At 45.0% G+C, this 26,406-nt stretch overlaps 2 protein-coding genes across 3 annotated transcripts in view; one reads left to right on the forward strand and one right to left on the reverse strand.

Annotated features, from left to right (window-relative positions):
• Positions 1-690: 690 nt before the first annotated feature.
• On the reverse strand, positions 691-3,666 carry LOC133144937 (sodium-dependent neutral amino acid transporter B(0)AT3-like). Its single transcript, XM_061267994.1, has 12 exons — positions 3,640-3,666; positions 3,400-3,553; positions 3,195-3,335; positions 2,990-3,121; positions 2,727-2,908; positions 2,559-2,669; positions 2,375-2,487; positions 1,994-2,297; positions 1,694-1,898; positions 1,470-1,629; positions 1,235-1,397; positions 691-1,170 (listed from the first exon to the last, which is right to left on the reverse strand). Exons 1-12 carry the CDS (start codon positions 3,664-3,666, stop codon positions 973-975), a joined length of 1,890 nt encoding a protein of 629 aa, XP_061123978.1. The 3' UTR covers positions 691-972.
• Positions 3,667-5,485: 1,819 nt separating this feature from the next.
• The window catches only part of trappc9 (trafficking protein particle complex subunit 9), a 53,917-nt gene continuing 32,996 nt past the window's right edge, over positions 5,486-26,406 (forward strand). The window contains exons 1-17 of one of the 2 annotated variants that reach the window (XM_061267654.1): positions 5,486-5,542; positions 6,231-6,829; positions 7,335-7,480; positions 7,562-7,687; positions 8,249-8,275; positions 8,951-9,072; positions 9,654-9,779; positions 9,878-10,094; positions 11,422-11,565; positions 13,421-13,547; positions 13,975-14,120; positions 15,894-15,979; positions 16,772-16,898; positions 16,966-17,098; positions 18,456-18,619; positions 20,238-20,390; positions 23,433-23,551. In XM_061267654.1, coding sequence (XP_061123638.1) covers positions 6,246-6,829; positions 7,335-7,480; positions 7,562-7,687; positions 8,249-8,275; positions 8,951-9,072; positions 9,654-9,779; positions 9,878-10,094; positions 11,422-11,565; positions 13,421-13,547; positions 13,975-14,120; positions 15,894-15,979; positions 16,772-16,898; positions 16,966-17,098; positions 18,456-18,619; positions 20,238-20,390; positions 23,433-23,551 — 2,547 coding nt within the window. In that variant the 5' untranslated portion in view covers positions 5,486-5,542; positions 6,231-6,245. The remainder of the gene's footprint in view (positions 5,543-6,230; positions 6,830-7,334; positions 7,481-7,561; positions 7,688-8,248; positions 8,276-8,950; positions 9,073-9,653; positions 9,780-9,877; positions 10,095-11,421; positions 11,566-13,420; positions 13,548-13,974; positions 14,121-15,893; positions 15,980-16,771; positions 16,899-16,965; positions 17,099-18,455; positions 18,620-20,237; positions 20,391-23,432; positions 23,552-26,406) is intronic. The other variant, XM_061267655.1, reaches the window with a different exon arrangement.

Consider the following 26,406-nt stretch of genomic DNA (forward strand, 5'->3'; position numbering starts at 1 on the left):
TCTTGAGATAAGACTTTTGTTTTTTATGACAGACATTAAAGCATCAAACAGCACAAATATGCAAAGATGAACCATGATGGTTTAGTGCCATTTATTTAATATAGCAGCGTGGTAACTTCATGATTAATGGATAACCTGTCATTGTTTCGTTGACCTCAAAATATGCAAAGTTTTATGGGATTTAATGTCCCGTGCAGTATACGGGAATTGAAGGAGTATATGACGAACGCGGGCAGTTTTTGCTTGAAAGTCAAATAGTTCACAAATGAACGGTTTTAAATGTGTCAGCGTCAACAATTGACTCATCTGGATGGAATGCATCAACGCAAGAAAAGTAACCATTTAGCGCTAATACGGCGCCCTCAGCACTTTTTATCAGCTGTAACATTTTGTACTGGCTGATTTGTACGCAAACCCGGAGCAGACGTTTGAAAAAGGTTTTGCTTTCCGCAAATGCGTGCTAATTGCTCATAACACAAGGTTTTGATTCAATCGATTGGATGATGGCATATAGAGTTCCTTCTCAGCCAAGGATGCAACAGAAAATAGGCTCAAGGTGTATTTAATATATGTATTCACTCACGTGCAGCATCATCTGATAATTCAATCTGCACCCGTTCAACCCAGAAGAGGCCACACTTGAGCCAAAGCTCTTTAATGAGACACTAGTCATAAACCAGCACCAGTAAAGCAGCCGTACAATCAATAAAGATGGCGAGTTGAGAATCGGCCAGGTATTTTACTACATTCTGTGCACGGTGTGGACTTTGACTTACACTTGGTATTTTTCCATGAAAAAGTCCAAGCCATTTATTTTTCCATAAGTTCCAATGTGTGCCGAAAGTACCGACATTAAAATATAGTGATCGTATCACTAACATGATGAAAAAAAATCACATCATAAATGAATTCCATTGTAGCAAATCTATTGTATAAATGCAGAAAAAAAACATGCCGTTATGTTAACAAACGCTACATGGACTGCTCCTGCTCCGGCAGGGAATTCTCCATGGAAACCCTGTACGGGTTGACATTACGCCTGGACGTGTTCTTGATGCTGTGGTACAAAGCCACGACGAGGATGGGACTCAACGGGACCGAACTGAGCAATACGCTGACGGCAACCAACCAGCCCGGGTAAGGCTTGACCTCAGTTTGGGGAAATAGTTCCTAAAAAAAAACAGAGACATCTTTTCAAACTAGAAGTCAAATGAGAAATGTACAATTTGCTTACATAATCAGGATTCCATGTGCCAAAGGTGGGAGCATGCTGTGCCTCCAGAGCCACGTACGCAATCAATACCGAGATAATCATCACCGGACTGATGATAGTCCAACAGATTCTCCAGTAAAGACAGGGATTCTTCCCGGTCATTAAAAAGATGTCGTGACTGAATCTTGAGGAGAAAGAGGAAAACAAATGACTCTTTTTTTTTTTTTTACAGCAAGATATAAGAAGAAATTCAGACCTTTTCATTCCGCGGACATACGACACTCCAATCACTTCGAAAAACGCAATAATGAGGAGTGGGATGGAGCCCACGTAAGTGTTGAACACCTCAACCCAGTAGTTCCCCGAACCCATGGTGAAGATGAGCGAAATCAAAAAGGCAGTCAAGCAGATGAGCCCTGCAAAAAAAAAAAAAAAATGGCAACTATCTTCTCACTTTCCATCTCATTGATTTTCACGTACCTGTCCACACTTCAACGCAGATCCATTTGGGCATGATGTCGAGCTCACGAATGGGGTTGAGGACTCCCTCCAGAGTGCCAAACATGGAGGACAGGCCCAAGCTGAGGAGCATCAGGAAAAACAAGGTCGCCCATACCTGAGGGTAGGGCATCTCCAGCACTGCTTGGGTGAACGTGATAAAAGCCAGGCCAGTTCCAGATGCACTCTAAGGTAAAAAAAAAAGACTGAATTGGTATCAAGCCACTGGCGGATCTACTGGAATAACATCTCAATCCAAAAAAGAATATTCTTCAGAATTACCTGGTCAAGGAAGGTGCTTAGGTTACACTCTCTCGGTAACAGCGTGGAGTTTATTTCTGGATTCCCCGTCTTCAAAGACTCGATCAACCGGTTATAGGTTACGTTACTCTCGTTGAGAAACGTGAAGTCAGTCTTGTAAGTCAGACTGTAAATCTCCTGGAAGACCCTCACATACTCAATCTGACAGTTCTGCAAGTCGTTGTTGGCTTTGAAGCCCAGAATGGAAAAGATGGCGATGGAGGCATACAGGGATGTGGCACTGTTTGTAATTCCCACCAAAAGTGCATCCTTCTCGCAGTTATTGCTAATTTGCACAGAACCAAAAAAAAAAAGCATCAGTACAGTACAACACACGTGACTTTGTCCATGACATCTTCTTACTTCTCATTGTTGTAGCTGGAGAATGCAATGAGACCTCCAAAGCCCACTGAGAGAGAGAAGAAGATTTGAGTAGCGGCGTCAAGCCACACCTGAGGGTTCTTCAGTATCTCCCACTAGGAAAAAACAACAACATCTGTTAAGTTTGGATCCGTAACGCTTAAGTGAAGAAGCAAGGACAACCTACATCTGGGGTGAAAAGATACACCAGTCCATCTATGGCTCCGGGCAAGGTGAGGGCACGGACCAGATAAATGGTGAGAACCAGGTAGGGCAAAGTGGTTGTCACATATACTGCCTGAAAACAAAGCCGAGTTTCAATCCAAAAGTCAAACTCGACATTTGTCCAACTGACCTTTCCCATGGACTTGATCCCTTTGATGAAACAGATATAGACCAGCAACCAGGCAATACCCAGGCAAGCCACCAACCGCGACTGCAGACAACCATTGGTCTCAATGTCAGTGGTGATGTTGAGGGTCTGACGATACCAGAAGAAGTTGACCGGCGTGCTTTTCTCACATTCTCGAGTCAAATCTGCACGGGGCAATTACAATGGCTCATTTAGACATTGTCAAATGTTCTTCAAAGAATGCTGAAGCCTTCACAAAGACACACATGTGTCATTAACCGGACACTGGCTCCAAGGCAGAGGATCTTTGAAGGAGTTGTAGAAGTACCACATCACCCAAGCCAGGACCGAGTTGTAGAAAAGGGTAATCAGGAACGACACAAACATGCAACTGATGCCTGCAAGAAGAAGACAACCACGTTAAGACAACTCCAAAGAAATAAAGGAGTAAGGCATTCCATGCTCACCCACCTACTCCACCCAATATGGGCGAGACGTGCTTCCACGATCCAATGCTTCCCTTGCGGAGCCTCTGCCCGATCGCCAACTCCAGATAGAGGAGGGGGAGACCCTCAAAGACCAAAGCGATCACATATGGGATCAGGAAGGCCCCTGGGGAAGTAGCAAGCCTTTCAGCCTTCAACTGTTTTCAAAATGCTCAAGGATGGCATCTTACCTCCTCCATAGGTTTGACAAAGGTAGGGGAAGCGCCAGATGTTTCCAAATCCAACTGCGAAGCCAATCAAAGTGAGCAAATACTGCAGCTTGTTGTCCCATTGGATTTGTTTGTCGTCCGCATCTTCAGAGTCGACACGTTTGACGCCGTTGAGCTGGAGGAGGAAAAACAAAACATCACAAGACCTCGATCACAAATCATGCAGCACGAATGAGGCGTGACTGTGATCTCTTTTCTCACCTCTATGTTGGAGGGACTCTCGACCATTGTGTCATTGACTTCTTCAGGCGTGATTTTCACAAGACTATTGGTTGAAGGAATGATTCTGCAAAAAAGTGAGTTCATGTTCTAATTGGAGGTGGGAATTCAGAATGGCTGGTAAACGCAGTCCAAATGCAAGAATCCGTTTCTCTCGAACGCCTTTTATGTTACTTTTCCGTGTTGTCATAAAATATATTTTATAAGAATAAAAAAAAAAGGAAAGTCTTTTTTTCAAGGTTGCATTGACTCAACTGGACTCAAAAATTAACTTTTAAACACAAAAAGCAGGCCAATACTTTATATACGGTACATTGTTGGCATAACTCAAATCATATTAAAATGAATGACACTAGTATTAAACCTATTTGGCAATTTTCTTTTTATGTCTTTTACACATTAGGAATATTTGAAAAATTCTAAAACAGAAGTGTGAGAAACAAAGTCACTGACCTCTCCTCGGGAAATCCGTTTTGAAATGCACCGAATCACCAGGCTTGATCCTATTTATATATCGAACCACCTTTTATTTATACCTCTTTAAACTTTTCCGGCTTTGATATGACATCACAGACGTCACATTTTCTTTGACGGGTCTTTTGCTCAGTGTCATCAGAAAAACTGATTGCATTCATTTTTATATTACAGACTTTTTTAAAAGATACATTTACAATTCTACTTAGTTGCTTTGCAGTTTAAATTTGATGAAACATTTATAACCCTAAATAAGCTTTTAACAACATCAGGCCTGTCACCTTTTATGTTTATTGTGTGAAGGCGAAGGCCTTCACACATATGTTATTCTACTCCATTTACTTTATTATTATTCTCCTCACTTTTTATTAGTATTGAAGATGATTTGATACGTATCTCAATACTTGAGCTGTGATACGATACAAGGATGATCCGATTGGAAAGTGGAACGATTCAATTCACTCGGATTGTGATTTGATTCCATGTGGTGCAACGATACAAATGAACCTGTCAGTGCTGTAAATTTTGCATTTCCTTAAAAGAATATCCCTCCAATAAAAGACAATTCAATATGTACCTTGATATATTTTAAACAAATGATTCTGTTCAAATGAATGCACTCACATTTTTTAATCGAAACCGATTTGAACAAAGTACCTTTTATCACCTGCATTTGAGTGCTGAGTGATTTCTGAGACATGCATGATTCACCCACATAAGGACAATAAATATGAGATGGTACAGCAAAAGGGGAAAAGCAAAATAATGCTTAATATTGAATAATATTGTTAAAATAATTCATACAAAATTCTGACAGTTGTTTTTGTTATATTGGAAAGAAATTGGGAAGCCCTAATGGTATTTGATGATATAAAGATTTTATTTGCTGATTTTATTTTCTGATTATACATTTCTTTTATAATTATTTTTATTGGTTTTATTTTGTGAGTTAGTTTAGTATAAAATGTTCTTGTTGTGCACGGTTCACTTTATGTTGAATTTTTGCTCAGTCTGATATTTTTCTGTTATGAATAAGTAATTTTGATCAATAAAGGCTTTTAAAACCAAACTAAAGTTCCGACATTTGTATCAGGCGGATTATTGTTGTAGATGCAACAGGAAAAGAGGTTTTGCTTATTCAAAATAAAAGCATTATTTTTGTTCGATTGAAGCGCTTTCAGCACACTCGATTTAAGTATTCGTTGTTGGTATAGTTATTATGTCCTCGTAGTTTTTAATTAAACCACTAGACCGCTAGGTTATTATGTTCTAGTAGTTTTTAATTGCACTAGTAGACCACTATGTTTTGGCGTTTGCTTTTATTTTGAAATTAAACTACATTGTTGTTCTTCCGTCGCCAACCCGTGAGCCGAAGGAGGAAGCTGCAACGTTTGACAGCTTGCTGAGAAAGGTAATGCAATGCACAAATAAATGGAATAAAAGTCATTATGGTGCCAGTTGAAAATATATGCACGGTAATGTGTGCTATTTAACCCTTTGGTTACATTGCAGCTTGAGGTGTTACCAACGTGACTATTGTGCACCGGCTAATTGGCTAAGCTACAAGAGAACTGTCAAATGGACATGGAGAACGTTGTGCTTGCTTGCATTTCATGATCAAATAATCCAATTTCCATGATTAAATAATCCAAACTCCTGTGCATTACTATTTAACAGTGTATGTCTAATGTCAGAGCATAAAACGGTGTTTTAAATGTTAATCTCGAGAGAAATCTAATATTTATGATCATGTTTTTAATGTGGAAGAAGTAATTTGTTCCCACGGTTCTGCCACAGGCGATTCAAATCATGTTGTATTTGCATTGGTAGTAGCACCTGTGGCTAAAGCCATATTCTGGCAAAGTTCTATCTTTCTGCATTTATTAATAGAATAATAGAAATGGAGAGTAACTGCAGATTTTTTTTTGTTTGTTTTAACAAATAATAATTGTATGCACCACCAAGGTAGGATAACCTTTGCCTTCTGTAATATTATGAGAAATATTTTTTTTCTCTTTTTAAAATAGTAGAAAAGTCATATTGTCCGATTATTGTTTTGATTTGCAGTCCAGGACTCATATTTTTACTTCTGCCCCAAGGAACCACATGGGAAAATGAGCGTCCCCGATTACTTGCAATGTGCCGAAGACCACCAGTCAGTTCTGGTGGTGGTCCAACCTGTCGGCAATGTGCCTGAGGACCAGTTCTTCCAAATCTACAAGCGCATTGCCAGCGTGAGCCAAGTGAGCATCCGGGACTCTCAGCGGGTCCTTTACATCCGCTATCGCCACCACTACTTGTCGGAAAACAACGAGTGGGGCGACTTCCAGACGCACCGCAAGGTGGTGGGCCTGGTGGCCGTCACCACCTGCGGCTCCTCGAAGGACTGGCCTCTGACAGCCGAGCGCTTCCACGCCCAGAAGGAAGTGTACGGCTCCACGCTTTACGACTCCAGGTTGCTTGTGTTCGGGCTCCAGGGGGAGATTGCCGAGCAGCAGAGGACGGACGTGGCCTTCTACCCCAGCTTTGAGGACTGCTCCGACGTGGAGAAGAGGGTGGAGGACTTTGTGGAGTCCATATTTATTGTCCTGGAGTCCAAACGGCTGGACCGTGCCACCGACAAGTCGGGCGATAAGATCCCTCTACTGTGTGTGCCCTTTGAGAAGAAGGACTTTGTGGGTTTGGACACTGACAGCAGGTGAGTGCAAATTTTGGAGCGGTGTCCGAACGACAGCTTTTTTTCTGTGGTTGGGCCACAAGGGGGCGCTGAAGCACTGAAAGCGGAGAGGATCATAAAGCATCAACGCAATGCAATGTTGTTGGTTTTTTTTTTGTCGTCTACCTTCATTTTTGTTTGTTCATCTTGCTTTATTTTGTTCTGCCTTTTCTTTTTCTTACATACTGTCCTGTGAGTTTATTGTTGGGTGCGAAAAGGTGAGACGCCAGACTCCCTCGGTGTAATCCGTGTCCATCCCAAACCTCATGATTCCAAGCTGTTTCCTCCCCTAGGGTTAAATAACACACATAGATTGCATAGACTTGGCGTGCAAAAAAAAAAAAAACTGTTGATATAGATGGCTGCAAAGTTTCAATGCTCCTCTTTGCCTATGCTCACCCCCCCCTCCCCCGAGTGCACCAACTCTCCTCTGCTAGCAAAATGCCCCTTCCAAGGTGTCACCAAGTTCCTCGCTGTTGCTCTTCAGGCATTATAAGAAGCGCTGCCAGGGACGCATGAGGAAACACGTGGGCGACTTGTGTCTCCAAGCGGGCATGTTGCAGGATGCCCTGGTCCACTATCACATGGCCGTGGAGCTGCTCAGGGGCGTGAATGACTTCCTTTGGTTAGGGGGTAAGCGTCCGTGTATAGTTTAAAAAAAAAAAAAAAAATCCATAATATGATGTCCCTTGAATTGTTTCTGTTGTCGTCCAGCTGCGTTGGAGGGTCTGTGTTCGGCATCTGTCATCTTGCACTATCCCGGAGGCACGGCGGGGAGGACGCTCATGCACAAGGCAAATATCTCGCAACCGGTTGATGCGGGCAAACGCCACAGACCAGGTGAGAATGACATTTTTTGGTGCTGGATATGTTTTTATTGTATTTTTTTTAACTAATCCACTCCATCTGTTGCTTCCCGTGTATTAACATGCAGTTAACACGGCGTTCCGTTCCAACGAAGTGCCTCACTTTGAAAATGGGCCTTTGTGAAGTCAATTCCCACGCCGCACCCTTCACTGAGCTCATCATAAAGGGCCGAGTGTTCCTCGTTCACTTTTAATAATTAGGGCTCAGTCGGAGTGATCTGCTTTTATCCACCCCAATCACAGCAGATCACATTTTTTTTTGGCAAGCGGCCTTTCTGGCACGACCAAGCGCTGCCAGGATTCCAATCACTTCAATCATTTTATTTTGTGTCCTCCCTCGCCTCTCTTCCGATGCTTTTGGATGGTGCACGAACACTTCCTGCCCCATAATTGGCTGATTCGATACGAGCGCACGTTATTTGGGAGTAAATAAAGCGTAGTCGGTGCAATGCTTTTGTTCATCATCGGAGTAACTTGGGCGACTAACCCTGCTAACATTGCTCTTTGTGTCGACCTGCATTCTTTCTCTCTGTAGGGGCTCAGGAGGTTCTCATTGACCCAGGTATGATGGCTTCTAACCAAACGTAGCCGCTTCTAGCCGCTCCTGCATGCCTTCATGCCAACTCTTAAGCTCCTAGTTTAATTAGTTTGATCATTGCTGTTCCACCATTTTATTTTTCTCATGAATTGTCTGATTTTAAGGGTTATTAGACATTTTTAGAGGACTTATCTGTTTTGAGGGGGCGGTCCTGTCCCATGCAAATGAGCCGCAGCCACTTTCTGAGACGCTTGAGACTTTAATTCACATGTTTTGGAGGCACCAGCAGGTGGCAGCGCAACACAGTCCCAGAGGACTCCAAATTTCCACTTTTGCTAAAATGGAAACCTTTGTTTTTTTTTTCCTGTATATCCACTTTTAGAAGATTAAAAAAAAAAATTGCAGCCTCGCTTTATTGACGATTCACAATCTATCTGCCTGCAAAATGCAAAATCTTCCATTTGTATTCAATCATATAAAGTGCAAGCAAGGCTTCTTGATCACAAATTAGATACGCCGCACGCATATTTGATCCAGCTGGCCCGACTGTTTTGTTTGCATTTATAGATTATTCACGCATTGAGCAGCGGAGTCAAGTCCCCTTCCGCCGGCTTCCGTTCCCCGTTTCATCAAGTGTGGCAGCAGAGCGTGCCGTGCCGCCTTCCGCCCCAAACTAATCACCTTCTTTCCCGAGCGCAGGCGCCCTCACGGCCAACGGCATCAGCGCCGATACCAGCGCCGAGATCGGGCGGGCCAAGAACTGCCTGAGCCCGGAGGATGTTATTGAGAAGTACAAAGAGGCAATCTCCTACTATGGAAAGGTATTTCAAAAATATGGAATTTGTCATTTTCATATTTGACCACATCATCATACTATGCGTCCTGAGCACCAGGGGGCAGTATTAGATTGATGAGAGTGAGTCCGTGGAGTCTGTCGCTTTTGACAGCTGCTGTTTACCGCATTACTCACTCGGACATACATGGGGGAATAACACGCACACACGAGCGGGTTTGGTCTCCAAACTTTTATGAGTCAGCGCTCGCCATACTTGCAAGATGTGTCGAAACGCAAAGTACGTAAGAACACTGCAAGCCATCCCTCGGCGCCGCCGCCGAGCACCGAATGAAGGCTCATTACCTGTGGAGGACCCCGAGCTTCATTATTATAATTGACTTTTTTGGGGGGTACCAATTCCCCCTACCTGTAACTGGTTCTTTCACAATGAAATCACACAGCTATTCAGGTATTAATTGAATTTTAATAAGCAGACAATGAGTGCGGAAGTGCGGGGGAAATGAACGGAAGGCATGATAAATCCAATTTTTTTCAGTCTCGGTTCTTCAGTGGCTGGCGCAGTCGAACGCACAATTAACTTTGTATCAACCTTATCTCCCCTTTTAGTACAAGAACGCCGGCGTGATCGAGCTGGAGGCCTGCGTGAAAGCCGTGCGCGTGCTGGCCATTCAGAAACGGGCCAGAGAGGCTTCCGAGTTCCTGCAGAATGCCGTTTACATCAATCTGGGACAGGTACGGCAGTTTTAGGGGCGCTTCTAAATTCAAAGTGTAAATATAGCGATTCCAGCGGTGGAGTTAAATGGCCCCATCCGCTGTTCTCCCGCCGGCAGCTATCCGAGGAGGAGAAGATCCAGCGCTACAGCATCCTGTCGGAGCTGTACGAACTGATCGGGTTTCGCCGCAAGTCGGCGTTTTTCAAGCGCGTGGCCGCCATGCAGTGCGTGGCCCCCACCATCCCGGAGCCCGGCTGGAGGGCCTGCTACAAGCTGCTGCTGGAGACGCTGCCCGGCTACAGCCTTTCCCTCGACCCCAAAGACTTCAGTAAAGGTAGGTCGCGTCACGCGGGAATGATTTCCAAAAGCGCGAGCAGTAGTTTACAGCTTGTCCAGACAAAGAGCGTTGCGCATCACCTCCTCAGGTTCGGGCCGGGCCGTCTTTCGCCGAGTGCCTCTTCAGGCTTTTTGTGAATTCAAGCGCAAACACCCGGCCCCTTTCATGGGCCCTCGGCGACTCTGGCTTGCGCAGACTCTCGAGCCCCTCGGCGCTCGCCGCCACTCCACAGCCTTTTGAAATGCTCGTGATATAAAAGATGGAAGACAAGAGCTTCAAGGACATCCGTGTTATCTCCCATGATCGCTATTTGAGAGATGCAGAAGGAGGATCGGTCTGATACAATGGCTCGCCTCGTTTGCCCTTTGAATGGCAACGAGCCGCAGGTTGATCGAGTCACTTAATGCGGCCGCCCGGGTTTTACTACCGCAATGAAAATAACACAAATAAGAAGCAAGGCCGCACGAGGTTTTCGTTTCTTTGGAGCAGCCAAACATCGGGAGTACAATCGGTTTTGTGCTGCCGGCAGAAATGGCAAAGTGCGGTCAGTACTTGAGTAAAAGTCTTGAATCCGTGAATAAATGGAGGAAATGCTGAGTCATTTCTGATTTTTTTTGGAATATTTGAATAATCCAACATTTAACTTTCGGCGTTTGCTGTGTCGTCATTTTTTTTTTTTTTTTTGCAACCTTCAACTTCAGAGTGTCCCTGTTGCTGATTAAAGTGATGAATGGTTGGTGCGGGGCGAGGTAAGACCTCATCCAATTTTGGTGGAGCTCCAAATCAAAATGCAATGAAAGGAGGCCCTTAAAGAATATCTCGTCCAACAATGCAGTCCTTTTTAACAATATAATACAGACAAATGGGCAAGGTTTGGAACGGCTCCAAAGTAGAATTGTGGGGGGGGGGCAAGTGTGACTTGTGGGAAAAGACTGTTGTCAGCCTTTAGGCGGTCGGCGGGATGAGATGTAAGTTTGTCAAGCGGCACGCTCGCCGATGCATTCTAATGAGGCGGGTGCACTTGACGGCGATGTGGCACTAATGTCTTTTTAAGTAGCTCAAGACCGTGCTAAAATCCCCAGTGAGCTCCCCCTTTTCACCCCCCCCCCCACCCCAGTTTCATCGGACAATTCCCCCCCCATCGTATTCCCCTTAATGGCGCACTTAATAGATCTCTCGAATAGACACGCATACAGATGGAAGTTCAGCTCGTTTATTTGCAGACATTGGCAAATGTAGCTCTGTGAGACAATTGCATTGGGTGCACTCGTGGCAAACAACGAGGCACAGATGTGACTTTTCCCGCTGCTCATGTCTCCCGCAGGCACGCACCGAGGCTGGGCCGCCGTTCAAATCCGTCTCCTGCACGAGCTGGTGTTCGCCTCCCGCCGCATGGGCAACCCCGGCCTGTCCGTCCGCCACCTGTCCTTCCTGCTGCAGACCATGCTGGACTTCCTGTCCGATCAAGGTCGGTGGACGGCAGAGGAGAGAAAAGTTAGAGTGAAAACAAAAAGGCAGTGTTGCTCCTTAATTACATGTTCTATTTAAACCCAGTGAGGTGCTTCCTGAAAAAGAAAAAAAAAAAATTGGAAACAGCCACCCTGGCCTTTTGTGATAGCAGCAAGCGCGCTCATTAGTGTGCACGGCGGCGCACAACAAAGGCGCCTCCGTTTTGGAGCGAGTGCAACATTGTGCCGTGACCAGAAATCCGGCGCCGCCAGTTTGAGCTTTTACCAAAACAACGTGAGCCAGGCAATCTTCTGGCCGCACAATAGAGGCCGGTCGTAATCCCCGCTTGGCCGCCGAGCACGTGAATGGATGCGGCGGGCGGAGTTAAGTTATGACCGAGATGAAGCCAGCTTAGCGGACGGAACGTTTGGTTTGAACGCGAGGAGCTTTGGCCGGCAAACTGGATCAATCCACTTTCTTATTCGCAGTGTTTGAATGGGTTTCCGTTTTGTGCGGCCGTCAATTACATCCATTTATAAATTGGATCCAAATCGCGCGGCTCTCGCTTGACTCGAGAGGCCGACTTAAGGTAAAACACCCGATCCGATTTGCGTCGGCTCACTTTGGGTTGCCAGAAATCCACTTGGTTTGATTTACAATGAAGAGTTGTTGGCCGAGCTTCTCTTTCATCTTCACTTTGTCCAACTTTAGACGTCTCTCCGCATTGTTTCTCATCGAAGATGTTTTAGGTCGCCCGTGCAGCCAATCCAATCGACGCAATGCGTTGGAATGTTTTTGCGTACGCAAAGTTTCAGGTGGAGATTGGCAGGTAATGATTTGTACGTCCGCCACGAGAAATCAGCCTCGAGCGGGATTAGGCAAGTCTGTTAAAAGCCTCGACCTTCGTTTTGATGGGGGGATGATTGCGGCGAAATGATGGCAAGCTGCATCGCTTTAAGGTTCCATCAAAAAGTTGTTTGTGCATTTAGACACAAAAGTGAAAATGCCCATCCATCACGTCTCATTTAACCACACCAAACTTGAGTCGGTTAAATAAATCAAAATGAAATATTCATGGAGGTTGCAAGAGGTTTTTTTTTTTTTGGTAGCGCCAGTCAAGCAAATTTTGCTTTTTTTTTTCTCGGTTGTGCAACAATGCTTTAAAAAGAAAAAGATGAATCGTGGTGGGCTCAGCAAAGGTTTGTGCATGTAAATGAAGCTTTTTTTTGTGAACTCGCACCTACAGTAGTATCCACTGGCGGTAATTTATCTCTTTTGCAGCGCGCGTAGAATACAAAATTAGCACATAACAATAAGTTCGACTCAGCGAAGCAAATTTGTGCACGTATCCAAGTAATTGTCACGGAAAAAAAATGTGTGTGGGGGGGTGCTCCTGTACATTTCCAGTGGTGTCGGTGAAACTCTTATTAAGGCTCAATCGGCTAATTTATGGGTCATCCCGGAGTGAGTGACACCCTCGAAGATTGGATGATAAGGCAGAGTAAGCTTCGAAAAGCTCAACGATGCCGAGGAGCAGTCAACGATGATGTCATGAGAGATACGCTCAGCGGATGCGCATTTCGAGCATCACGCAAAAAAGCGCGCCGTTGAAATTCTTCGCAAGCGAGTCTCCTTGGACGCTTCCCAGCCAAAGCAATTTTTACGGCTGGGTGAGCAGTAATGTTCCTTTTTTAAAGCTATCCATGCTACAATAAGGCTTAACGTTTTTATTTCAAGACTCTCCGCAGTATTGCTGAGGGAGACTCACCTCACAGGCCATTAATGTTTGGCTTATTTATGGCCAACACCAAACCTGCACAGTAAAAAAAAAACAAAAAAAAACCTAACTTGATGTTTCTACATTTTTTTTTTAGAGAAAAAAGAAGTGACCCAGAGCCTGGAAAATTACACCTCCAAGTGCCCCGGGGGAATGGAGGTCATCACCTTACCGGATGGCCTTAAGCTCCCACCGGTGCCTTTTACAAAGCTCCCGATTGTCCGGTAAGTCAACATTGTCACTGGATGAATTACACTCGTGAAATACACTCATTGGACACTTAGTAAACAAAAACATCTGTCAGTGCAAGTAAGTGCTGACTCATCGCTCAGTACAATTGAGCAAAGCACCAGTCCAATAACAACAACAATAATCATGCTCACAGTGGCAGTCAAATTGGACATTTTTTGTAAAGGAGGAATATTACAGACAGCACAAAGGATTTCAGTTGCAATTTGAGTTGCAGTTATAATGGCGCCAAAACACTACGTTTACCTCAATGAACCTTCCCAAGTTACAGACAGTAGTAGTTCCCGGACAGCAAGTTGACACAAAATGGTGGCACTACGTAAACAAGAAATGTGATATTGTTGAGTATTATTTAAAAATTCAAATGAAGTGGAACACAGAATATTCCCCCCCCTCAAATAGGTCGGTGAAGCTACTCAACCTCCCGGTGAGTCTGCGTCCTCACAAGGTGAAAGGTCTCCTGGGTCCCAACGCCTCCACGGCCAGCCCCTTTATCTACTCGCCCATCGTCATGCACAACAGAGGAGAGGAGCGCTGCAAGAAGATCGGTAAAAGCTCTCCACGGCATACTCGTTCAATCAGCGCCGGCGTCCGTATGTCCTTGATATGGCGAGAAGGCGCTTGATCAGGCCGGGAGGTGCGCCCGGCTGCACAAAGGCGAGGAAGAGCCACGAAGGAATTGATTCAATATCCCGGTTGCCAGCGTCGCGACGGAACTCCGCTCGACTGGGCTCGCTCGCTCCACTTGAGGCTTATCTGGCGCGGCCTTATCAAACAAGATGAGCGACTTTTATAATCCCGCCTTAATTATCCTTAGACGATATTAGCCGACGGCTGTTATCTCCCTCTGCAAACAGACGCTACCTGCAGTCACTTTCCGCCTTTGCCGCCTGTGCATTATTTGTGCGTTGAGTGGCTGTGATTTATTTGCGCAGAAATAAAATCCGAATCAAACGAATGCCGTTCTATTTGAATTCAATAAGCCTGAATTGTATGACGACTTTTTCAAATAGTTTTCTATCAAATTTGGATTTAATGTCACCAAGAGCTACTGAATTTAATAGTTAATATAGCTAAAGTGAGTTTGTTGAAGTTTTTTCAACATTTAATTTGCTTTGAGCGGTATAAAATGCAAACAGACTTTAATTAAAACTACAACTAAAACTGCCCTGCCCGCCTTGAGTAATACACACATTTTCTAAACACCACGATCCTCCCCGAAGTTCCCTTTTTTTTTCCAGCGGAAAACCGACGTACTACTTGAGGGAAAGCCAATCCCGAGATGAAATCCCCGCTTCCTCCCGGGAGCTCCCCGCCGGCTGACGAGCTTTTGATTGCGTCCTCACACTTGCGAAACTTGGAAGAACAAATGCAGCCCCGATGTGTTTTGACGCCCGTGAGCGGGCATTCATCTCTGCGACTAATTCAAGCTGAGCTCTTCCCCCTGATTCTCAGTTTTGTAGTGTCTTAACCTCACTCTGAAGCCGGCGACTTGAAAGACTCGGAAGAACACACGAGGGTCCCCGGTGGCTTGTGATCAGTGGAATATACGCGCGAGGAGAACTTCATTACGCTCCCTTAGCGGCGCGGCCCTCGGAGCGAGCGTTTACGTCCCCCGATGGTCATTAGCATTCCGAGACACGGCGGCGGCTGCAGCCTCGTACGAGCGATGTGTGTTTTCTTAATCTCCGGAAAGACACGCCGCTCATCGCGTCGACGTGAAACAAAGGCTCTTTGCGTTCACTCTGATGTTTGCGATAGGGCCTTTTATCTGATCCGTTGTCATACGCGACGCATCCCAACGACGATACACGATATGATTCTTTCTTTTTTGTGTCATGTTGATGTCTTGTGTTATCACACTCATGCTGATACTTAGTTTCCTAATCACAGGATTAAGGAAAAAAAAACCAATTGATTTGATTGGTTGTCGATTCATTTTCACAGAGTACAAAGTCACATAGTACAGTATTATCTAGTATGAATATAGCTTTTCATTTCCCCAAGGTACAATGTTGGTGTTTGCTTTCTCTTGCCTCCTTTTAAAAGAAACCCTCCGAGGGTCTGAGACGCAGACGTTGCGATTGCAAATGTTAACGTTTCATTTTATGCTATCAAATGAGAAATGATGGCTACTCCACGAGCCATCTGCAATATTTGAAATGAAATGAAAGTGAAGATTAAGCTCAATGTCATTATGGTGGTTTTGCTCTCTGTCTCTCTCGCTCTCTCTCTCCAACATTAAGTGACATCATTGACATTGTTCCAGACATTGTACTTGACGACACCAAGCAAATTGATTGAGTCTGTCTTGTTTCTAGACTTCCAGTGGGTCCAAGGAGATGTTTGCGAGGTGCAGCTGATGGTCTACAACCCCATGCCTTACGAGCTCCGAGTAGAGAATGTGGTCAGTGGCATTGATGACGCACTCAATTTGCCGATCGCCGCCGCAAAGCATTCAATTTCCAAACACCGAACCCCCCGTCGAGTCATACGTGTTTATGGCGGATAGCCCAATTAACATCCCTTAAAAGCTTTTTCGGACAGCGTAATACTGCATCGGCTGGAAGCGAGAGCAAATTACTCACTGCTTGACAGTAAGAGGCCATCGGGGGAGCATCGCAGCGCTTTTACGGCTTCGCGCAACCTCTCCTGCCTGAATAGAGAAGTTCAATATGGAGGCCCATTCATTTATTTTATTTATTTTTTTGTAAATTTATATATTTATTTTCAAATGTTATTCAGTTAATGTATTCATTTCTATTGTAGGATAAAGTTTAAATTGCGCAATAGCGAGTCTTGCCTCCTTTTATCTCCTAATAGCAGTTTGATAATGTCAGCTTTCGAAGCGGAAATCGTCATTAAACACTGCGATTAACAATTAACAGCTGCCAGCCCAAACAAAACAATTACCGGCTCTGATATTTCTCTTTTTTTTAATGCCGGAATGCAAATGAAGGATTTTCAATGCGTGATACTCGCCACGACTTTGCATTTACCTATGGGTTACCCCAAGGACGTTGTTCATGAATGGAGGTCAAAAGCTTGTTCGTCTTTGGCGGCCTTGTCCTTCGTGAGGTAGCGTCTGCTGTTACCGATTGCGTCATCCGTGACGCTGCGTCTCGTGCGGCGTGCGCGGGGAATGTAAATGCGAGGCCTTGAATAGAGTTCGATCAGGCCTGCGCCTTTCTCGACTTAGGGTTTGCTGACCTCCGGAGTGGAGTTCGAGTCCCTCCCCGCGGCGCTGTCACTGCCGGCAGAGTCCGGCCTCTACCCTGTCACTCTGGTGGGCGTCCCGCGAACCTCTGGCAACATCACCGTCAACGGTGAGTTCACCAATGCCCGACTTGGAAGGAAAATGGAAGGGTAATTGTGAACTCGGTTGAATCCAAGGGTACCACACCTCGGTGTTTGGCGTTAGCAGCGATTGCCTACTGGAGGGTCTACCCGGGGTGAAGACTGACGGATGCCTGGTTGAGGTCATCCCCTCGCTGCCTCGTCTTCAGCTCAGTACATCACTACCACGGTTAGTGGATCATTTGCGTCCCTTCGTCGTTTGCGTGTTGTTAAGAATGTTCACGACATTTTGAGGATTGGGGATGAGTTCGTTTTTATTGATTTGTTTTTTTGTGTGTGTGTAGTTTGGCCTTGGTGGAGGCTTGAGGTGCAGCCCGTCCACAAGGTTTCATAGTAGTAATACATTGATTTTTTTTTTCTTTCTTTCCCAAATTTTGGGCAGTATTTTTCCAATGCCATGTATCCAATATTTATCGTACATGTGCAGAATGCTGCAGTAGTTTACAATAATATCAAATTGACTTTTTAGGACTAAAATCTAATTCGGTCAATAAAATGATATTTAGAGAGTGTTTTTGAGGTGGTACGTGACGCAAAACTCTCCCATTCAGTGCTCTGACTCGGTCCCTAGGCGAGTGGCCTTCGTCAAAATGAACACACTTTAATTTAGATCTTCCCCAAAATGCATCGAGTTCTCGTCTCACGTCGATAAAGTTTGAAAATTGTATTTTGCGTGAACTCTGGCTGACGAGCAAACAACAAAGCACCCTGCTCGGCATGCAGAGGTAACGCCTACTCCGGAGGTCTATCGTGATGTCCTTTGTGAACTTTGTTCAATGGTAACCCGCAATTAGCTGGGATTCCGGCAAAGGCACATTCGGCCTCTCTGGATTTATTTATAAGAAGCCGTCCCATTTTGTTTACACGCAAGGCTTCCCCTGCGAGCAACACCGGAGAGGAAGGGAATTAATCGAACTTAGTGCAAGGAGGCGAGCGTCTGATCCCGGGGAAAGCATAACGCCGGCAAAAGCCTGGCGCATACCTTCAAGTACAGCACGTTTGATGTGGAATAGCTTTTTGTTCTTTTTGGGCTTCCGAGAGTACTGTAGCAGAGACGCGCGGCAAAGAGAATACAAATGTAATAGGCGGTCTCCGGGGTTCTCTGATGGACCTTCAGCTTGAACATCAGAAGAGGCTCCTCGGCATTCCTATTTTTTTTCTTTCCCCCTGCAACAGAACTTGGAGTACTTTTCTTTTGTTGCTAAGCTATCGGTGTTATCTTTAAAGGTTTAGATTAGCGTAATCATTATCGATAGTGATTTTTGATCAATGAATCGTTTGAAATTGTCCAAAGCCTTGAAAGTTCAGCTTATCAACAGTTTGTATTCTTCAAGAGCTGTTATTTTCCATGAACGCAGACTGTGTTGAATAAAAAAACCTTTGAGAAAACAATAACCAGCATTTTTGCCTATTTTTTTTCTGTTATGGACCAAAACAGGAACTGATTTTTTAAAATTGTTAGACTTGTTTCTTTTTCATAAAGGGATAGAAATCAAAATGTGAGGCTTCTTTGTATCCTCACTCAGGTCAGCCAACGCATCTCAGCCTATGTCCAAAGGGGAGCTGTCCAGCACGGTCTCTGTCCAGCTTTTCAATGGCGAGGGCCAGCAGATGACCATAACCTTGGAGAACATTGGTTCCGAGGACATCGCCAGCTTGGAGGTCACCTCCAAGATAGTCACCACCAAAGGTAAGTAGCTACGTCCCAGCATATCATTTCGGACCATTCTAAAATGCAGTCTTGTTGTTTTTAGCTCCGCCTCCTTCCACGTCACTTGCGTCGGACACGTGCCGCCGTCCTCCCTCAGATCAATGCGGTCACTCGTCATTATTTTGCAGTCTGACTTTCAGTCTAGCCTTTTTTTTTTTTTCTTTTTCTCCCCATGTCGTTCTCAGTCAGTGTGAAAAATGCGGCGCTATTTTTAGAAAGAACCCGTTTCAACTTGTGCAGGTGATGCGGCGTATCGCCATTGAAGCACTTCAGACTGTCCTTGCCGTCTATAAATGACTGTCATTGTTATTTTATGATGCAGGTTAGCTGCGCTCCTCGACTTTGTTACAATTACTTTCATGTCTCGTTCCGTTTTTTCACGACACTTCGTTTCTTCCCGTCATGATAGTTTAAGCAATTAAGGGCATTTTAATGTCAATATGTGGATGTTGTGACAAACCTTTTTTTTTTTTTTTTTTGGGCCTTGTCCCTCTTTTAATTGTTTTTTAATCGTTTTTGTTTTCCCGCAAGTGTCGCTTTTAATTGGAACCAATGAAAGCGCTGGTGAAAATAACAAAAAGTCATTGTTTTCCGTTTTCTCGGTGAAACTTTCGTGAAATGAACCGAGCGGAATTTGCGAATCCCTTTTTTTTTCGTTTTGATTCCTATAGAGGAAGCAGATTTGTCAAGGATGACAAATTAAAGGTCAGATGTAGAGGTGTCACAAGACAGCACCATGGCGACGAGCTGCATCATCAGTGGCCTTCACCCGTTACCTCCTGGCCACCAAAACGACAGCCTGGATTGTTGCCTTCGGGTTTCTCACTCGTGGTACAATTCCGAATTCTCAGCAAGTGCCAGATGAATAAAAGATGCGCGAGTCACCATGGGAAGACGGGGAGGGATGGAGGGACAAAAAGATTTGTGTTTCTGTAGCATGAGCCACGTTAGCGCAAGGCAGCCTCCTCTCGGCCTCAAAAAGTTTGAGCTGACCAATTGAACCTCCCGCGTTTGACGATTTAATGAAGCGTTAACACAAACGTGAGTCTTCCAAAAAAGTAAATTGATCTCTCCGCTCACTCATCTCTTGAATTCATGAATTTGTAAAGATGGGTGCTATTCATAAAAGATGCATCCCCCTTTCAAAATGCGCCCGCCTGTTGCTCCAAGGAGCGCCTCACCTGCACGGAATGAACACGCGCTTTATTCAGGTGATGCATCATTCATTCGACGCCCGAGGCTCAAGTGGATGCAGCTGAGTCACTCGTCGCCGGCGTAAATTAGAGCCCGGCGTCGTCGTGCTGCAGACCGACCGGCGGGAGCTCAGCCGGCCAATCAGCAGCTTTCTTATCCCCCAAGGCAAAGAAAACGCGCAAATTATACTACTAGCGTGCTGCCACAATGCATTTCTTTTGTTTTGGACAATCCATTCGATGTGTAAACTCCCAACATATGGCACTTCACCTAACCCGGCCTGCTACGATGAAGATTTTAAAAGCCGCCGTAAAGAAAAAAAAAGAAATCATGTCCTCTCAAACTGCTTTAAGCAATTATATTTTCAAATAAGCTTTTTTTTGTGTATCCTTTATGTTTGCAGAGAAAGTGTTTGGGGATTTTCTGAGTTGGCACCTGGACGAAGTGGCGTCTCACATGCCGCTTAAGCCCGGCCAGGTTGTTACGCTAACAGTCGACATTAACGTCAAACTGGACTTCTCTGGCCAGGAGAACTTGTTGCAGGACCTTAATGACGGTAGGTCCAGCTATGAAATATTTCTTGTTAGTCGCAGAGGATAAAGAATATTCATCTGGTTTGTTTAGTCTTTATTTATTTGTTTGTGATCCTGTCGTTAATTGCGAAGCCAATCAGAGCAACTTTTTTTTGTGCCAGCGTACACGACGAGAGCGGACGTCTCAATTAAGAAGTGCCCTAATGGACCGAGAGCCGCGCTTCCATTTCCCTTTGCCCGCTAATGAGGATCAGGCTGGCTTATTTCACATTCGGCGTAACGGGAGAGAGGTCTTTCAGGTCCCTATACCTTTAGCTCGCTCCTCATATCCTGGCCTCTCCTCTCATTTGTATTCCAAATTTGAATGGAGAGAAAAAAAAAAGTCTGACCTTCTTCGCTGCCTGTGAGCTCGCTCAATGTGTTCCTTCCTTTGTGTTTTTTTTTTTCCCCCTCAAGTTCAAGCTCAAACTCTTTCTTTCCCTCCTCCTCGCTCCAGACGCCTCCCCCTTGCCACTGTTGAACCTCTCGCTCCGATAAATATTTATGAGGGGACCCATATGGAGTGACGCCTGCAACACACCGATTTCCGCTCGGCGCGCGCGTGCGTTTGACCCACGTAGATGAGTAAACACGTGCCGCGCTGGGTGTTTATTTTCCTTCATGAGGTCATTCCAACGATACCGTTGCACTGTTTTTAATTAGCTGAGGAATAATCGAGGCCCTGAATAAAGGAGATAAGGCGTGGTACGGGCCAAGACGAAGCCTCTGACTGCTGTTGCTATGACGCAGTGATGAAGGTTTTGGTTTTTTTTCTTCTTCAGTCAACTCATTTGATGGGGTGTCAATCATATTGCATTATTAAGAGTGGATGAATTTTTTTAAACAAAGCAGCCTTTCAAATATTATATTATATTATATTATATTATATTATATTATATTATATTATATTATATTATATTATATTATATTATATTATATTATATTATATTAATTTTTAGAGGATGCATTGCAACCCACTGGCACTAACTCTGCATGCATGACCCCCCCCCCCCATACCCCAATATAGCCCCCCCCCCCCCCAACTCAGCGAGCTCTAGCCAAACCAATCACTGCGTGGTGCCGTAACATGCACCACCAGCAGCGCACTGATGTGTGAATGTCATCACACACCAGATATAAAAGAGAAGAGAAAGAAGAAAAAAAAAAAAGCTTCAGTCTGCTGTGAAACGCTAGGAGATTTGCCTGGCAGTCAAACAGCATTTTGGGACCTCGCTTGGCGTCAACTTGAATGCGACAGACGTTCGTTCATCTTCCAAAGTTCCTGCTATTGCCCGTGATTAAATTTGTTTTCACTCAAAACTAAACACAGTTAATCCCTTTCAAGCATAGGTGGCTTAGGCGTCATATGGCTTCACTGCAACGCTGTTTTGTCCAAATGGAAAAAAAAGAGAGACTGCAACAGTCTGGGCAGAATTGCTCATCCAAGCATGAATTATGTTTGTTTCTTTGCTACACTGTTCCCTGATAAAAAAAGAATAGCTAAGTCTCTCAGTGACGAATGGAGAGGTCCACTAACATCGAATATGAACTGTATGTGTTTACAACCTCATTCGTTCCATTTAGCTGCTACTCTGAAAACAAGACTCGCTATGCAAATTCATGATGAGTCATGTTGTCGTCGACGAATTAAATTAGCAGCATTTGGTTTAATTACTATTAATGGATTGATTTGCAACGGCGCGCTCCGGGCTCACGTGTCGGTCGGGCTTGGTGTGCGTCACAGACGCATTGTGTTAACATTAGTGTTTATTTATAGTCCAGATCAGAAGTGACTGATTGTCATGCTATATCGGGGCTGGTAAGTAATCATTTGCTTCTATTTGTATGCACGTATGGAGGCGGTTAATCGATCAACTTGATCTGTTTTTTTTCCCCCCCTCCCCTGTTGGACCCGATGTCCTTAGACGAGGGGCACATTAGACAAAGAACACAGTCAGGAGGGAACATCTGACACAGGCTGAGCCTGCCCGATATATCCCCAAATGAGTTTATCCCTCACTTTGGCTCCGCCTTGATCCGACAACACCATAACTCAGTACCCGACAGGAGTGATGTCATCACTCGAGACAAATGGGTCTTGACTCTCTCGCCGCTTTATCATGTTAAGTGAGAAGAGTGTCGTAGCCCCCGCATTGATGCGCTCGCTCATCGTCTATGTGTAAGTGGTGGCTCCGCCCACTGTGGCACCTAACTCGATTGACTTGGATATCAAATCCAGTTTCCCAATTGACATGAATGCAAACGACATTAATCCGTTCCAGCCCTCCCCGAAATCCGAAAGTCACACACTGTGCGAACTTTAGAGGGCGTGGCCGACCCCCACCAGACTCCGCCCCCTCTAACAAACAGATACTACAATATATCCAGTGTTTGTTTACATTTTTGCGCGCTCAAATACATTGTTCAAAAAGAACGCGCACAAACGCAGAGGTCACGCAATTCTCCGGAACAAGACCGAAGCGGGGTGCGTAAGCGAGGCGGTTATCGCGAGCGCTGCCAGCGTTCATCTGGCCATCCATTACTCACATGGCATGGGTCACGGAGAGTCATGTGTGCTCCCTTGAACAAGGCTACACATGGTAAAGCGTGAAAGTGTCCGTGTTATTGCTCGTTATACTCCGGCAGTGCCTTGACGGGCGAATCGGGGGCGACAAACTAACGTCGCCTCCCTGACTTTTTTAAATCTCCTATACGGTGTCACACAAGTCATGACACATAGCCGTTTGTTTTTTTACGGCGTGCATTGAAAGCAGCGGCCGCAGTTTTCCAGCCGCTCCTGTTTCTGCACTCAAGGTCGGCGAATGCACACAATTAACAAATCCATGAGGCACTTTGAGGAAAGCAAACGTTTGCACAAAAGGTCGAAAGGGAGTGTGCTCATTAAATATGTTCAAACACCGCTGATTTGAACGTCGGAAATGTTCTCCTTCCGCTCGCCTCCGCTTACAAATAACCTTTTGCTGATGCTGCGTCGCTTTCTTTTTTTTTGTTGTTGTAAATTTCAGATGGAATCAGTGTGACAGGCCTGCCAATCTCCAGTCCTTTGCGTCAAGTCCTCAAACCCAGATCCGAAAGCAAGGCTGTCAGCGGCGACTCCGGCAAGAGGGAGTACAGTCATATTAAGGTGAATGGACCTCGTGAAGTGCACCGCACGCATAAAGATGAAAGTAGTCGTTGGCTTTTTATATGTCCATTTATGACGAGAGCAATACATAGCGACCAGGCCGCCGCTGGTTTTATTTATCCATCAATTGAATATGTTGTATCTGCAGATATACAGAGTTCAGGCCAAGTGCAAAAAGTGTGTGACAGGGAAGGAAAGCTGCTGCAGTTGGACAGTTAGGGTCAAATGTTTCCAACTAGACAGCTCACAAAAGATTTGATCTTACTAATATGTGAGTAAAAATTCAATATGGCCACTTTAGCTACCAGAAGTCCGCCCTGATGCTGGACCCAAGAAAATGTCATTCCCAAACGTTCCACTCGCTGACCTTTTTCGGCCGCTCAATCTTGTTGACGTTTTTTTTGCCACCGGGCACCAAAGACGCATTTGAAAAAAAACGTGCTCCACACAGGACAACAACCCCCCCCTGAAAACACGCAGAGCCAATTATATTTAATATGTCTACGTTTGTGCCAAGATGCATCCAAGACATTTTTGTGTAGAGAGATCAGGTCTTGTTACTGCATGCACAGTCCCATTATTATTATTTATTTAAATCGAGTGTTGAACTAGAAGAGACAAAAAAATGAAATTCAACCACTTTCTTAGCGTGTTTTGCTTTGAGTCGACTTGCTCCTGTCAACTCTGCAACGACAAAGTCTGCAGTGTGCGATAATCGGGACGGTGTTATTGTTTGAACTAATCCACAAGCAATATTGTAAGATAAAATTAATTGGTGATGCACTATTTATGTGACTTGTTGGAAAACAAGCGCAACAGAGATGGCAGAGTGCAGACACAGGAAATAATTCATGATTGTAATGCGTGCTTATCATATCATAGGAAGACATTTTCCTCAGACGTTGAAAGACAAAAACCAACGAGCGGATTTCTTTCCAAATCAAAACAGCGTTAAAGCAAACCTGTGTTTGCGACAATAATCCGCAATTTGTTTGAAACTGCCACCGAGCATAATGAGCCATGTGTAATTATCTCGTTCCAAAAGCAGATGGTCTGAAGAGATCTGATTTTGCCATATTTGTTACGACCACGGAAAACATCTGCATCCCCTTTGAATACAACACGTGCCTGATGGTTCCAGTAGGCGGAGCTTGTTTAGCGCTAATCACATTGTGAGAGGAGGGAGAAGAAAAAAAAGAAAGAAAAAAAAAAAAAGCCGGGTGGGTTTCGTCCCTCTGCCTGCCAGCCTGAGTGCTATTTTTAGCCGGCGAGTGCCGCAGACGGAGCTTCAGCTCCCCGATCCCAGCTTGCGATACGGATATTTATAACTGCCACAGCTGTCTGCCCAAATGTGATCCTTCGTTTTAGCCACCAAAATGACGTTCTTAGGATTAAATACCCCCCCATTTGTCTTTTGGCATCATCATCATCATCATCGGGTTGTTGCTTTTCAAGGAGGAGCCTCAGAAACGAGATTGTTTTTTCCAAGCTGACATCATCTCCGGCAGATTGAATTAAATGTCTTCAAATGGTGCAACATTTAAAAAAAGCAAACAACCCCCCCCCCGAAATAATCTGCTTGTTGCTTTGATTGGGGATTTGAAGGGGTGCTTTTGCCGTGTAGCTGTGTTGTTTCATAAATTGTTAAGAGGTGTTGTAAACATGGTCCAGGGGGGGGGGAAAGAAAAAGCAATCGAGTCGAAAACAAACACTCCACCGCATTATTTATGAAACTGTGCTGCAGAAAACTGCACCCTCGCTACCACCCAGACAAAAAAAAAAAAGATGTGAAGCATTGCGAAAAGTTTTAAAGCTTTTGCTCTATAGTACGAAGCGCCTCGCTTGTCCTCTCCTCCCCCCCCCCCAAACAGTGAAAGATTTGCCCTTATTTAACGCAACTGTCTCCAGTGACGCCTTGGGGGGGGACGACAACACGTGGACTAAATAAACCATCCATCCCTCTCGTGGCGGCGAGCTGGGCTCGGCGCAGCGCTCGGCAATCCGTCAAAGGACGTCTATTTTTAGCTCTCGCCGTCAGGTCTCGGAAAGTTTACCGCCCTTTGCCCGGAAATGCGAGTTAGGGTAATTGAGACTAACCCAAAGGTGTTGTTGTCATCATTGGCGCCGTGATCGGCTTTATTACCTCTGCCAAGGAGCTTTTGAGTCAACAACCGATGTTTATTAAGTCAGCGTGCAAATGATCATAACGTCGGCACGCCTCGGATGATGTCATCACAACGTCGTGTAACCCTCAGCAAATTTGCTGGACCAGTCCAGGGTTGGCTCTCGCTCACCAGAAAAAGGATGAGGTGACATTCTCGGATGTGTTTGAAGGTTGCAACCGCCATCTGTTGGCCTCCGCCGCTTTATCAGCCGACAACAGAAAGCAGGGCGGCGATAAATGACGACGGGCCATGAGCGAGAGGACGGATGAGACGCTAGGTGCCGGGCAACCCGTCATGGATCGTGGAATCCCTTGGGGGTTGGAGACATTGGCAGTTTGCAGAAGCCGCGTTCGTAACTCGTTCAACACCTCGCGCTCGCCTAACCCCGAGTATTTGTTTGACAACGTCTGTAATTATAGACCTTTCTAATTTTGCTATTCCACTTGATGATAATTGCAGCGTATTAATCACTCCGCTGCATTTGACTGTTGAGTGCTTTCCTGGAGGAGTCCCGCTTCCACTTAGATTGTCAAATGAAACCTTTGGGAGACGATAAAAAAGAAAAAAAAAAAAAGAGGCTTGCTAAGGTTTGAGTGAATTGAAGTGAAAACGGTGCACTTGACTCGACTTCCTCGGTGAGTCAGCAAACCTGTTGGCATGGCTTTGTCGTAACGGCGTTGGCGGGGAGTC

This window comes from Syngnathus typhle, linkage group LG20 (genome assembly GCF_033458585.1).
Source record: "Syngnathus typhle isolate RoL2023-S1 ecotype Sweden linkage group LG20, RoL_Styp_1.0, whole genome shotgun sequence".
NCBI classification, from domain to species: Eukaryota; Metazoa; Chordata; class Actinopteri; order Syngnathiformes; family Syngnathidae; genus Syngnathus; species Syngnathus typhle.

Excerpts from the sequence above, each read along its gene's own strand:
- LOC133144937 (XM_061267994.1), bottom strand. The coding sequence starts at position 3,666 with ATGGTCGAGAGTCCCTCCAACATAGAG. Across the intron at positions 1,899-1,993 it reads TAAGCACCTTCCTTGACCAG|AGTGCATCTGGAACTGGCCT; the intron begins GTAATTCTGAAG and ends TTTTTACCTTAG. Across the intron at positions 1,630-1,693 it reads CTGCGTTGAAGTGTGGACAG|GGCTCATCTGCTTGACTGCC; the intron begins GTACGTGAAAAT and ends TTTTTTTTGCAG.